General features: G+C 35.3%; 2 protein-coding genes across 3 annotated transcripts in view; both read right to left on the reverse strand.

Moving 5' to 3' along the window:
* Positions 1 to 11,133, reverse strand: part of LOC103218617 (taste receptor type 2 member 64) — a 28,931-nt gene extending 17,798 nt beyond the window's left edge. The window contains exons 1-2 of one of the 2 annotated variants that reach the window (XR_012094453.1): positions 8,732 to 11,133; positions 830 to 971 (exon numbers count right to left, since the gene is read on the reverse strand). The gene's annotated coding sequence lies outside the window, so the exon portion shown is untranslated. The other variant, XR_012094452.1, reaches the window with a different exon arrangement.
* Positions 11,134 to 11,214: 81 nt separating this feature from the next.
* Positions 11,215 to 14,911, reverse strand: LOC103218620 (taste receptor type 2 member 46). The gene has a single exon (XM_007967670.3). The coding sequence runs from the start codon at positions 12,423 to 12,425 to the stop codon at positions 11,499 to 11,501; it is 927 nt and encodes a 308-aa protein (XP_007965861.3). The 5' UTR covers positions 12,426 to 14,911; the 3' UTR covers positions 11,215 to 11,498.
* Between the last annotated feature and the right edge of the window lie 218 nt (positions 14,912 to 15,129).

Here is a 15,129-nt window from a genome sequence, read left to right on the forward strand (position 1 = left end):
CTACCTTGGCCTCCCAAAGTACTAGGACTACAGGCATGAGCCATCACATCCAGCCTGCAGTGGGAATGCTTGAAGGTCAGATGCTACCTAGAGCTTCGGTTCATGTCCATCCCCAGGTGGATCTAATCAGTTTGTAGTTATCACTTCTATTAATACCTATTAGAAGAAAACACATTTCTTCTCATTAATAATTTTTATATTATAACTACACAGCACACTTAGAAATAGGCCAAAACAAAAATGAATAATGTAGCAATGTGTCATAAACACTCATGTAACCATCATGTGAGGCAAGACATGGAGCATTGCTAAGAGCCTAGGTTTACCTCAATGCCAATTTCCAACCCCCTACACCTTTCTTCACACCTCTTGTGATAGGCAACACCCATAATTTATGATTATCTTTTTTTAGTTTTCTTTATACTTTACCAACTAGGTATGTGACCCTAAACTCAATAGCTTGATTTGGCCTGCTTTGAACTGTGTATTGGTGCAATCCTATATGTACTTATTCATGGCTTCCTGGATCAACATTGTGTATCTGAAATTTAATCCCATAGTTGCATGTACATGTGATTCATTTCTTTTCACTTCTCTAGATTTTTCCATTTTATGATTACATTTCTAACATACTAAAACAAAAAACAAAAAGTCAAAAACATCAAAAACATTTTTAAAAAGCACATGATGTTGACCAGGCACGGTGACTCATGCCTGTAATCCCAGCACTTTGGGAGGTCAACGTGGGTGGATCACGAGGTCAAGAGATCGAGATCATCCTGGCTAACACAATGAAACCCCGTCTCTACTAAAAATACAAAAAAATTACCAGGGCATGGTGGCGGGCACCTGTAGTCTCAGCTACTCAGGAGGCTGAGGCAGGAGAATGGCATGAACCCAAGAGGCGGAGCTGACAGTGAGTGGAGACTGCGCCATTGCACTCCATCCTGGGTGACAGAACGAGACTCCGTCTAAAAAAAAAAAAAAAAGATCATGGTGTTAAGAGTAGTTTGTTCAGTTGCCCTGTAGAAAATGATTTATGGAAAGAGAATAAAAGATTATTCTGAACACTAAAACAATAAGACTGAAAAAATGAATTATCAGTATTAAGAATCCAACAGACAGATTTAGCCAGTTAGATGAAGTAGAATAGAGAATTAGTGAAATGGAATATAGCTCACAGAATGAAGCATAGTGTGAAACAGATGGAAATATACAAAGCTAGAGGGTAATACATTGATACTACAGTGAGAACACCTAACATACTTCTGGAGTTCTGTAAGATTAGAAGAGAGAAACTAGAGCAAGAGAAATGTTACAAGGATTTTTCCAAAAGTGATAAAATGTATCCCTCCGTATATTTTTAGTAATCTCAAACTTCAAGCATGATAACTTAAACCAAATTAACATAAAATAATGCAGGACACCAAAGACCAATAGCAAATATGAAAAGTAGCTAGAGGTAGAAGATAGAGTATGTTGAAAAGAACTGCATTCTAAATACCACCTGATTTTAACAGAAAATATGGCAGTAGGAATTCAATGGGATCATGTCTTCAGTGCATTTCCAAAGAGTAATAGACCTTCATAAACAGAAACTGAAAATGATATTTTTCAGATAAAATTAAAATGACTGAAAATACAAGGTTGAACATGCAAGGAGAAATAAAAATTAATGACAATGAAAAATAAGTGTGTAATTCTAAATAAATGCTGACTGTGTAAAACAATATTGTCTTATTGGATTAAATTTATAATTGATAAGATATATGCAAATAGCAATAAAGAGACTGGAGATAAAGGTGACAGGAATAAATTTAGTCAAACTATGTATTGGGCTTTTTTATGTCTGTGAGGAGAATTTGAACATCATAATCAAGGACCCTGTAATTCTACACCGAGGTATATGTATGCAAAAGTACTGTAGCAAATGATGTGAAAGAAAGCTCATTGAAGCATTATTCATAGTAGCTCAAAAAATAAGCTGCCCATATGTATCTCAAATAATGATAAATATTTGCAATAGATAAAATATAGTTCATCAACCACAGCTACATTGTTGTATTCCACGAATTAATTTTCACTTTGCTTGTGTTGTAGAAATGCGGCTCTGTGCCTTTGAACTCCATCATTACCTAAATGAAATAGAGAAGATTTTGGGGAAGGATTACTTCTCTTTGATTTATTTAGCCCTAAAATCCTTTCTTTATAAACAAGAGCTTGATCATGAAATGGTTTATTTATTTTTGTTATTAAGCAATTCTATTTATACTAAAATCAAAATCTTTTTATAGTGTTCCTTGGATTAGTTTAATACCATCTATAATTGTTTGTTAAGCTGTGTACTTTAAACTACACTACACTTAACTTTCTAAATCTAAATGTATTCAGCTTGACAAGAACTTTGCTGTTTACTAATATAAGTTTCCCAGAATCTCTCTTAGAAATTACACAGACGTTACCCAAATTATGTATGTAAACATTTCAGAAATAAATCATTTAATAAGACAGATGTAAATGTAGATGATGATAATAATGATGATGATGTCAGCTAGAAGAGAGAATGTTATTTAATAAATGTGATTAGGGTCGTCTTTTCAAAGTACTGGAGTTAAGGATGCTGGGAGAACACTCTTATTCTTCCTCTTGGATTTATGAGTTGTTTTTTTTTTTTGAGACGGAATTTCTCTCTTGTTACCCAGGCTGTAATGCAAGGGTGCAGTCTCGGCTCACTGCAACCTCTGCCTCCCTGGTTCAATCAATTATCCTGCCTCAACTTCCCAGGTAGCTGGGATTACAGGTGCCCACCACCTCACCCAGTTAATTTTTGTGTTTTTAGTAGAGACAGGGTTTCACTATGTTGGCCAGGCTAATCTGGAACTCTTGACCTCAGGTGATCCACTGCCTTGGCCTCCTAGATTGCTGTGATTTTATGCATGAGCCACTGTGCTTGGCATCATTCTTATATTATTCTCAGAATCAAGCCTACACAAATACCCTCACATAGTATTTCATCAAGAATAACATAAAGCCAACATATTTCAATGATTTACTTGCTTTTTTTTTTCTCTCAGCACATTCTAAAAATTATGGCAAAAATAACCTCCAGCAAAGAATACTCTCTTTTTGGCTGTTTAGTTTTGTTCCATTTTCATATGAACTTACACAAATACTCTGTGCAATTATAGAGTGTATAAGTTTCATTTCATCTTTTAATAGCATCATTAACAAGTTAAATTCTCTCAACTGCTTATTTACATTCTCAGCTTCTGTCACAAAATCTGGGTGATTTTATTATAGCAGTCAAAGTAGTTACACTACTTGTTATATGCCTTAATAAAATTATCTTTCTACTAATTTTTCTCTAATATTAAAAAAAATTTGTAGCATCAAAATATTTTTCCTCACGCATGTGTACACAATGCACACACATGCACAGTATTATAATCTTTGAATTTCAAAAATATGTGTATAATTATTTCATTTAGGGATAAATTTTTTAAAAATTATTGTATATATTTAATATTTATACTACTATAATTTATTGGAAATTCACTAATTTCTGCCACATTGCAATGTTGTTATCATAAATAATTAAATTGTAAATAAGCAAAAAAGGTGTCCAGTAAAACACGCTCAAAATCTGATGTTTCAAAGTAAGAATAACATTGAGAATGTGGAGGTAATTTTCCTGCCTATCTCTTCTTTATAAAATTAATTTAAAGAAAAGTTAAAAACTTTATCTTGGATTTCTTACGATCATAATGCTCTATTCTTCTTTATTCAGAAAAAAACTCTAATTGCAATGATGTCTATAAGAATATGTTTTTTCAGTCTATTTTATATTCATTTATTTAGTATATGTTTCTACTTTTTAAACATTTTCATTATTGTGAAATATAACATATATATATAAAGTAATAAGGCTTAAAGGTACAGTAAAGAAAAAATATATAGCATTAAGAGTCATGTTACGGCATCTTGGTCATACAGCAGAATTCACCAGCAATCCAGGCACTCCTCACACATGCCTTCTTGTTGATATCATTTCCCTTTTGTTTCCTCCATCCCTACTATCCCAATGTTATGATAATCACTCATATGTCTCACTTTAGAATTTTGCCACCAATGTAATAAATTGCAATTTATTAAAAATATATTTTTGTGAACTTTATATAAATGGAATTATACTGAACCCTTTTTCAAACTTAATTCCTCTCATATCTATGTAGCTCAAATTTATTCATTTTTGTTTTTATTTATATTCTTTGTAAATATGTCACTGTAGTTAGTTCTATTGGGACAACTAAGTTCCTCTTCAAAGACTCAGCTTTCCAGCCATAAGTTGTAAATGTAAATGAATCCTACTTCTCACCCCTTCTTTTTGAAAATCATGCATTTACCCTATTTGGAAAAGTTTAAGCCATTCAGGATCAGCTTAGATTGTGCAGTCCAACTCCAACCAATAGACGAAGGACACAGAAACAGGAACTGTGTTAGGATTAAAAACTCCTTCCCTCCTTTGTTAGGTGTGCTCTTGGGATTGTAACAGGTGCAAGCAGCACCCCTCCACCAATGTAAAGGTGCCTTGCTGAGAAATTTTCTGTCCAAGTGCTGATTTCTTTTGGCTACTCCAAGCACGTTTCCGACAGTTCATTTTGATTGTTGTATAGTATTACATTGCAAAAGTATGCCATAATTTATTTATTCATTTTATCACTGATGGACATTCAATAGACTTCTCAACTTTAGCTATTAAAACACAGTGATATGCATGTGTATGTATATGTATTCTGATAAGAGTGCAAATACTGGGTCTTCAGATGTGATCCATCATCTTAACCAGATAAAGCCATACTCATACAAAGTAATTGCTGTGATTTACCATTCTAGGAGCAGTGTATGAAAATTCCCATTAGTTCATATGCTTTCCAAAATAAGTAACAACAGGCTAATTTTTACACTTTTATATTTATGTGAAACATTATTAAACCTAACATTTTTGAAGCCTTTTTCTATTATAATTCAGAATGTATCCTTAATTCAAAAATTGTTTCTATTTTTAAATTCTATGACCATGATTTTCACACACATTTATTAATAATGAATTATATATTTCATGTATTTATTTATTCATATTCCTTTAATAGTTTTTCTAATATTTTTCTTAAAGTTTTAAATACTCTTTTGTTATGAAAAGGTATAATTATGCTAGACATATTTCCTTTAATCAAACATTATGTCAAATGACTTTAAGAAATATGGTTAGTTAACAGCATACTGTAAGGCAAATTTCAACATTGTTTAACAACTCCTTAAAAGGATTCAAAGAAAATAATAGGCTAAAATATCAAAATAGTCTATAAATATAATGAAGGTGCCCATGGGAAAATACGAATTCGACCATTACTGTTTTGGAAAAAAAAAAATGATTAATGGTAAACATACCATGTCCGAAATTTCTTAAGGCAGGACTAATGTCAATGGTCAAGATTCTCTTTAAGGTCCTGTCCTTAATTTCTATGTGCACCTGATTTCTGGTTGTGCAGTAATGTTCTTGTTCCTTTTAAATTCTCTGACTAATATCAAGCAGGAAAGCACCAGGGGATGCAACTGAATGAGTTCAAGTCTGTCTTAATGGAAAATATGATAATTTCCAAAACAGCTCAAATTAACTTCTATTCAAATACTAGGTCCTTGTTATAAGATAAAATTTTTCATACTGATGTTGAACTGAAAGCTGAATTCTCATTTGCTAGCATGCAAATCAGGTCATATTCTTATTCATCAATTTGCAATGTATTTCCTTGATTTACCTCTCCATCATTTCTGTTCAGCAATGTCAGTTGTGAGGGAAATTTTCCAACCTAATACATAAATCATACATAGGATGCCTACACTGTTACATGCAGCTTGGTCAAAACTAGAATCATGACCACTGTTGATTCACTTTTTTGATCCCAGATTTTATGGAGAGTGAATCCCAACTTTTCCTACCAAAAGCATCCAAGGTCTTCTTGGGAAGCCCAGAAATGCCAATATTCCTTAAAATCTGGTTGCTGCTAATTAATAATTTTGTATAACTTATTGTTAACAAGCTCATTAACATAAACACATTCACACGCACACAAACATACACATCCTTCACGGTTGGGAAAAATTATTGTCCTATAATTTCTAAAATGAAAAATTAATTAATTTTCTTACTCGGGCTTTCAGCGCATTTTCAATGTTAAACAAGCTCTCTTAATTCTCTTGAGTCTAATACTCAAATCTTAGTTATTTAATTAAAATACTCAGAAATTGTATAACTATTCCTTGTACTCTTAAAAAACATGTTTTCCACTGAAGAATCTGCACTTCTCTGTGTATGAATATTCAGCTTTGTTTTTCCCTATTTATTTTTGCTTACTAAATGATTTAAGATGAGTAGATGTTAAAATCAGTCTCCAATCTTGGATTTTATTTCTTTTCAGTTCTTACAGTATAATGGTTTCTAAGAGGAGATCTTCTAGTCAGACTGCGAAGACAGGAAACCAGATACCCTGCTTCCTATAGATATGATGTGAGACTGCATTTTACAACTACTGCCTGCCTCAGTATAATTACCTATAAAAAGCGGATGACAGGCTGGGCATGGTGGCCCAGGCCTATAATTCCAGCATTTTGGGAGGCCAAGGCAGGTGGATCACCTGAGGTCAGGACTTTGAAACCGGCATGGCCAACACGGTGAAACCCTGTCCCCACTAAAACTACGAAAATTAGTCAGGTGTGGTCACTCACTCCTATAATCCCAGCTACTCAGTTGGCTGTGGCAGGAGAATCATTTGAACCCAGGAGACGGCGGTTGTAATTGGTCAAGATCACGCCACTGCACTCCAGCAGGGAGACGGAACAACACCCTGTCTCTAAAAAAAAACAACAAAGAAAGGAGATGAAAATAAAATTGTCTTTGGTTAATTTTGTTAGGAGTTAATCTATTCTTTATATAACTACTTTCAATTTTACCTGTTTGCTATAAGCAGGAACCAAAGATTGTTAATTATTTATTTGATCCCATTTTACTTGATATTTAAGATACCAGTGAGAACTTAACACTTCTTTTTTTCTTCTTCTGAGACAGTCTCCCTCTGTTACCCAAGTTGGAGTACAGTGGCAGGATTATAGCCCACTGCAGCCTCAAACGCCTGGGCTCAAGCAATCCTCCTGCCTCAGCTTCCCAAGTATTTGGAACATGCACAACCACACCAGCTAATTTTTCAATTTTTTGTAGAGATAGAGAGATAGAGTCTCCATAGACTGCACAGGGAACTACTGCTCTCAAGGAATCCTCCTATCTTGGCCTCCCAAAGTACCAGGACTATAGGCATGAGTCATCACATCCAGCCTGCAGTGGGAGTTTTGAAGGTCAGATGCTACCTAGAGCTTCGGCTCATGTCCATCCCAAGGTGGATCTAATCAGTTTGTAGTATTACCTCTTCCTGAATGTGTAATTGAAATGGATATGTATAGCAGCTGTCAGAACTGTCACATTCTTCCTCAACTGTAGAGTAAGGGCCATTATTATAGCAGGACCAAGGGGAAGCCTCTGAAATTCTACTCTACTGGCAACACAATGTATAACATATAATAACTGCATTCCCTAAAGAATGGAATTGGTCACTGCCATGACAAAGTACTTTAAAGTTACAGGGAATGGTAGTCTCTTTATATCTCTATTCACTTAACCTATCTGGCCTCTACCAAAACCAGACGGGTTATAGAATGAATGCAGACTACTATAAACTTAAATCAGCACTTACAAAAGCTTTCCAGGATGTGCTATCTTCACTGAGCAGAGCAGAGCTTCTGGTACTTTTTACGGGGCTCGTGATTTGGTGAATGTTTCTTAATCTACACCCATTATGAGGGAAAATCAAAACAATTTGCCTTGTATTAAGAATAATAGCACTGCTTCACTGTTTTATGTCAGGGTTATGTCACTTCTGTTCTCAGTTTAATTTACATCTTTTAAAAAATATTCTGCTAATTTAACATATTAATAATGTTACAGACCGGGCCCTGTGGCACATGACTGCAATCCCAGCACTTTTAGGAAGCCGATACAGGCAGATCACCTGAGCCCAGAAGTTTGAGACCAGCGTGGGTAACACGGTGACGTCCCAGCCCAACAAAAAGTACCAAAATTAGCCAGGCATGGTGGTGCGCCCCTGCAGTCCCCGCGGCTAGCAATGCAGAGGCGGGAGAATCACTTGAGCCCAGAAGGTTGAGGCTGTAATGAGCTGTGATCCTGCCACTGCACCCCAGCCTCAGGGACAGAAAGAGACTCTGTCTCAAAATAATAGCAATAATAATAATATATAACTTGGTACAATAATCAGGAAGTGGCAAGTTTCTTAAATATAATAAAATACTATAACACTGAGCGGAAGTAAAATACCAGAAGGAAAGAGAGAAATAGGAGAAGATTCAGGAACATAAACATAAGGGATGTTTTAAGGCGTTCGAGTGTCCCCTGTCTACATGTCAAAACAATCTTTTTTTTAAAGAAAATGGCATGTTGCTCTCGCTATATATTTCCTATCACTACAAAAGAGACACAATGTTTTGGAAGCCTATTGGGATTTTGGAGCTAACATATTCCACATCTGAGAATATTGCTCTGACCCATGAATGAAGTTTCTAAAGGCTACTGCTCTCAAGTGGAACCTAGAACAAAAGAGGGCTCTACCGCAGATACAGGCTCCGGTCCAAGCTGCTCTGGTCACTGTGCCAGATGATCCAGCGGAATTCAAAGCTGCTAGCGGCATGCATAGTGGGCATTATAGGACACTATGCATGTCACTGAGAAGCCTATAGGAGACGGGAGAGCAAATCCCTATGGAATTAGTGCAAGAACATTCCCTCTTCAGCAGATAAGTATCCTCTGTCTGAAAAACAAAACAGCAACTGCAAAACATTAATCCAAGCATAGAGTTCGTGTAAGTACAAACTCCTCTAGGCACAAAACCCTGTGCAACTCTGCAAGTCATATGCTCTGAAAGCCAGCCATGACTGGAGGGCATGAGCACGTCTGGGTGGCAGAAGGATTGGACTGCACTGGACACAGACATGTGCTTTCCTGGATTCCCTTCACTATCTCCCATTCCCCTCATCAACGCCTTGCCTGATGCAGATCGTCCTTCCATTTGGAACTTGAATGCATCACCACACTGTGGGCATGAGGTCTGACTTCCATAACCTCCAGCAAGGGACTGGATGATGTAAGGCAGAACAACAGAGATGGTAGTTCCGCCTCAGGAATACCACGGCCAATGGGAAATACAACACTAATGACAGCTGAGCAGATACATTCTCCCTCCTCTCTCTCTTCCATGGACTAATGCCGGCTGCAGTTTGCCCTTGTAGCCTGTCTGGAAAAGTGCTAGGAGCCAAGTGCATGCATCTGATGACCACCGTGCTGTCTCTCTCACCTCACTGTGAAGTGGCTGCCAGCAGAGTCACACCAGACATCACCACACATTGTTTCACATTTGTTCTTGTGTCAATTTCCATATTTCCCGGCCATTTTTGTCTTGAACTTACCTTCCAAATAAATGTCATCGCTTTAATATAAGGTATTACATTAAAAATATTTTAGTAAAGTAGCTGGTTACCAACTCAATTTTTTGAAAGGAAATGAATTTTTTATATGATAACCAACATGAAAATATCGTAATACAAATATATAATTCATAGTAAAAAAAATACATATGCAAATAGATCAAAGTATTTTATATGCTTCTTAAAAATATTGTAATAGGTGCCATTTAATTTTGATGTTCTACCTTATCTCCAATTCAGACACCTGATACAGCTGCATCAAGACTATATTATTATGATATTTCCCCTAAAATTGTGGAATAGCCAAATTTTTCCTCTGAGGAATGATTCTTCTTGGATAAGCCTGTAACCTCAACCTGAGACCAGAACAGAGGAATTCATGCAACTGCAGATTTTGTGATGAGTTTCCTTTTCATTGGTTTACCACATCAACTTATGTGTTTTATCCACCCGTTTATTTGTTTATTAAAACATCATTTCTGACCATCTATTCTTGGTGCTGGGTTCTAGGTCCTGGGATGCAACAGAAAGCCAGGCAGACACGATTTCTTCTTTTAGCGTACTTACATTGTACAGAGGATGATACATGATTTTAAAAAGTACATAAATCAGGTCTGGGGATGATTTATCTTAAGGTTGAAACAACACTGTTAAAATTTCATAACACCAAGAATTAATACAGTCATATAGAATTTAGCTGTGAACAAGACTGTATATTTCCTTCTTATAATGGTACTTCCTATTAATGAATATGTCAACACACTTCCATTTCACCATTGGCAACAAAATTACAACACTAGGGCACATCCTATAACTAATACATAGATTTCATAGATACTATTTTAACATTTACAAAAAGTTTCACTGAATTATTTTCCACAATTTCTGTAGTAGTTTCACATTGAAAGTTTTTTTAGAAAAGGGAAGATTGGAGTTCTCTTATCTGAAGTTTAGAAGGAATTTGATAAATGGAAGATAAGGATATCATTAGCAATTCAGGAGCTTAGAAGGGCTTTAGAAAAAATACTAAAATAAAAAAAAAATAAAAAAAATAATTTACATCAGAGTTCAATTTCAAAACGAGCATTTCTTTAATTCAAACCTGGAAGAATGACTTTTCTAACTGCATATGGAAGCTGATAACAGCAATCAAGATCATGATCATGATTTTTGATCCCTCTTATAGAAGAGATTTTTCTCTAAGCTATTCACATACTTATATTAAATCTAACATTCATCAGTAGTTTATGGTAGCCATAGACAAAATTTACTCAACGTATGCTTGTCACTTGAATTGTTTTGTGTACATTGTTTTCTAACAATAATTCTGATTGCATTTTACTAAGCATAAAATAGAAATTCGTCATGGAATAAAACCCTGAAGATACATCCTCATTATTGATTTAGAATTGAACGACTTTATTATCCAGAAAGTTGTAGGTTAAAACAACGAATTCTAAGCACACTGTGGTACATTTGTGTGATTCAAATAACAAAAGAAAAAAGCAATATTTTCCTGAGATAAGCTGTTAGTTCTTAATAATTATAAATAGACATAAATTCTTCAAATGAAATATAAAATACATATATAAAATAAACATTGCTTCATAATTCTAAGGAATTATTTTCTATAGTTTGGCAGTTTTTGTGAAAAAACAATAAAAAGCATGTTATTGTCAATGTTCTTCAGTTTTTCATACACACATAAATACACACACACACACACACACACACATACTTTTCTAGACTAACATTAGGTAAAAGACTTTTCTAGGTATACATTTTGAAATTATTCATATACATACATTACAGAAAACCCAGTAAGAAATAGAAAATGTTTCATACACCACCAGTTTGTTTTCTGCTAGAAGACACACAATGCCCCTCTCGTGAATCTATGGAGATGAAGGCTTCTGTCCTTTCACCCAGTACCTCACATTCCACAAAACTGAAAGAAAAATCTGCTTTAGCTTCTTGTTTCCCCAAATCAGGATGAATGGGTGGGTTGAAGGATAGCTGAATACAATAGCTTGGCAGAACATGAAAACAGGTTTCTTTTCCAGCTCAAAATTCCAAACTGATAGGATCATGGACAGAAAGTAAATGGCACATAACAGGAGAAAGGAGGTCACAGTTTGCAAAGCTTTTATGTGGACCTTGGTGCTGGGATCTTGAGATCCTTTGCCATGGAGCTGCATCTTCTTGAGATGTTTACACAGAGAACAGATTAACAGCAGAAAAGATATCAGGGTCAGAGTGAGGGGTATAAGGTTTGCTAGCATGGTTACAGTCACATTTGAAAGGTACGTTGCACTCCTCAATCTGATCCTCAAAGTAATGTTTCCTTCATATTCTTTTCTCCACACAATCTGATTCATGTTCATCACAAAAAGATGACAAACCAAAAATAGCAAAGGCCCCAACAGCGTCACCAGAATGACACTCTTAACTTTCCTCTTTAAGTGAAGAAAAATCAGGTTGGAGAAAGTGGCAATCTTGAGCAAATAAAACATGCTGAGGCTTGTAGAAAGCCAGTTGCTGAAATGGTTGGTCACTACCCAGACATTATAAGTAGTGATTCTTACTTCTTCACTATAAAAAGCTAGATTAAACTCAGTTGCATACCAATGTAGTGATAATACCCAGAGCAAACCAACTCTGGAGACAGCCAGACCAGTGAGAATTTGGTCAGCAAAGGAGATTTTTTGTCTTTTCACCCACTCAATGGAATGTACCAATGCTATGAAGCCATTAGCAAAATTTCCAATAACAAATATAACCCCTACTAGAATGGAAAAAGTGATGGACAGAAAAGTTATCATATCTGAACAGACAAAGAGAAATTTTTTAAATGCTAGTATAATATCACTGGTTGTGATTGCTTGAATATCCTGACCTTAAATTCTATATGCACCTGATTTGTGTATGTGTTATGACATTCTTTTTACTTTTTATTGTTGTGACCAGTGTCAAGCCAGAAATCACCATAGCATGCTAATGGATGAGTTCAATGCTCTCTTTATGGAAAACATTCTTGTTTTCAAAACAACTCAAATTAACTCATTCATTCACTGTCTGTTCTTGTTATAGGCTGGAATTATTCATACTGAAGTTGACATGAAACCTGAATTCTCATGTGCTAGTATGCAAACAAGGACATATTCACTTTCAGTGTTTGCAATTTTTCCTTGTGTAACCTCTCCATTATTTGTCTTTAACGACTTTAGTTGTTAGGGAAGTTTTATAACCCAATACAGAGATCATATAGTAAATGTCTAAATTCTTAAAGGGAGCTTGGTCATAACTAAGATCATCACCTATACAGTCTTTTTTTTAAACACCAGATTTAAATACACAGAATCCATCCTTCATTTATCAAAAGAATCTAAGATTTACTTGAGAACCACAGGCAGGCCAGTACTCCATAAGATCTGGTTGCTGCTAATACTTTTGTGTGACTTCATTATTCACAAGCTCATAAATATACACACAAACACACACATGTGCCTACCACCTATGAATGGAATGAATTATTTTCTCATAATTTTCAAAATAAAAAATGAGTTTCCAAGAGGTTGTCCAGCTGAAATTAGTCCTATTTTCCCACTCAGGGTTTTCAGCCCATGAATATTATTTATTTATCAAACATATCTCTAATTCTTAGGTCTTTGGTAAAGTTTCTCTGAAGCCTAATGTTTAAATATTTATTATTTAATTAAAATACTCACCAATTTTATAAGTATTCCTGACTACCAGACCCTTTCATATATAATCTTGCAGCATCCTCCCATCACAGGAAAACTGACTGCCTTTCCCCTGAACTTGGAGTTCAGTCATTTACTTACTTTCATGAACAGAAAATTACTACACTTTGCATAGAGATTTGAGATGGCTTCCATACTGGGGATTCTTCCTCTTTCCATTCACAATGAGAATATCGCCTGGCTAGTACACTGTTCCCAGAGGAGAATCAGAAACTAATGAAGGCACATTGTCCCCACCTGATCCAGACTAAATTGGCCAAACTCTTAAGGACCTCCAAGATGCAGAATCTGGCCCATCTCAAATCACCACGGTCATCCACCAAACCCATTTAGAAAAATGAAATACAAAACATGTGATATATAAATGTCTAATGTACTTTTGGAGGGTTTCTCTTACAGAGAAACATAAGTGATAAACGAACTCTGCTAAACAAGAGTGTGGGAAATACATACAACCTTGTTGTGTCAGGAATTCAGGAGCCAAAAGAAAAAATAGATAGGGAATGGCAAATATTTGTTCCTGTGAGGTAGAAAACTATGGCTAGAAGAAATCCTTTGGAAAAATCTGGGGGTGGCAGATAACACCGTCTCAAATTTCCTCCCGTTGCAACTAAATAAGAAAGTTCTCACTTCAACTCTCTTAGAGTTGTATAAGAATGTATACAAGTAGTTTATTTTCCCCTCAGTATATAATGAGGTGAGTAATGATAATTTCTATGAGAAACTTCTCTTAATTAAAAATTTTTATATTAAAATTATAATGCACACTTAGAAATGAACCAAAACAAAAATGGTAAATACCGCAGTGTATCATAAACACTCAAGTAACCATGATGCAGAGCAAGACAAGGAACACTGAAAACAGCCTAGGTCCACCTCCATGCCACTTTCCAAGCAACTAAACCCTTCTTCACACCTCCTGAGATAAGCAATATCCATAATTTATAATTATTATTTCCCTAATTTTCTTCATACTTTACCACCTGGATATGCAACCCTAAACTGCATAGCTTGGTCTGGCCTGCTTTGCACTGTGTGTAGATGAAATCCTACATGTTTTTCTTGTTTGTGGCTTCTTGGACTCAACATTATGTTTCTGAAATTTAGTTACATAGTTGCAAGTACATGTGATTTTTTTTCACTTCTCTATATTGTTCCATTGTATGGATTTACTGTAATGATTCATCCATCCTTAATATATATTTGGCCAGCTTCTTTTTTGAACAGTTATTAATAATTCTACTATAGCATTCTTTCATATATCATTGATTCAATTTCTTTGTATATATGCTTTTGGATAGAAATACAGGGTCATTGTTCAAAGTCTCCTCATAGACATAGAAAAGTTCAAAAACTACTTTAACTAAATTTACTCCTGTCACCTTTACCTCCAGTCTATTTTTTGCCATTTGCATATGTCTTATCAATTATATAATTATCCAAACAAGACATTATTATTTTATACAGTAAACATTCATTTACAATTATGCACATATTTACCACTTTCATTAATTTGTTTTCCTTCTTGAATATTCAACTGAATATTTTCAATAAGTACCTTTATTGGCCAGGCAGCGTGGCTCACACCCATAATCCCAACATTTTCTAAGGCTGGAGCAGGAACACCCAGGATTTCAATACCAGCCTGTGCAACACAGCAAAACTCCCTCTACAACAAATGAAAATCTTAGCCAGGCACAGTGAAGCTAATCACAAGGCTGAGGTGGGAGAATGGTTTGAGCCCAGGAGTTCCAGACTGCAG

This window comes from Chlorocebus sabaeus, chromosome 11 (assembly GCF_047675955.1).
Source record: "Chlorocebus sabaeus isolate Y175 chromosome 11, mChlSab1.0.hap1, whole genome shotgun sequence".
NCBI classification, from domain to species: Eukaryota; Metazoa; Chordata; class Mammalia; order Primates; family Cercopithecidae; genus Chlorocebus; species Chlorocebus sabaeus.

Bases quoted from the DNA above. Each gene is read 5' to 3' on its own strand.
- LOC103218620 (XM_007967670.3), bottom strand. From the start codon at position 12,425: ATGATAACTTTTCTGTCCATCACTTTTTCCATTCTAGTAGGGGTTATA.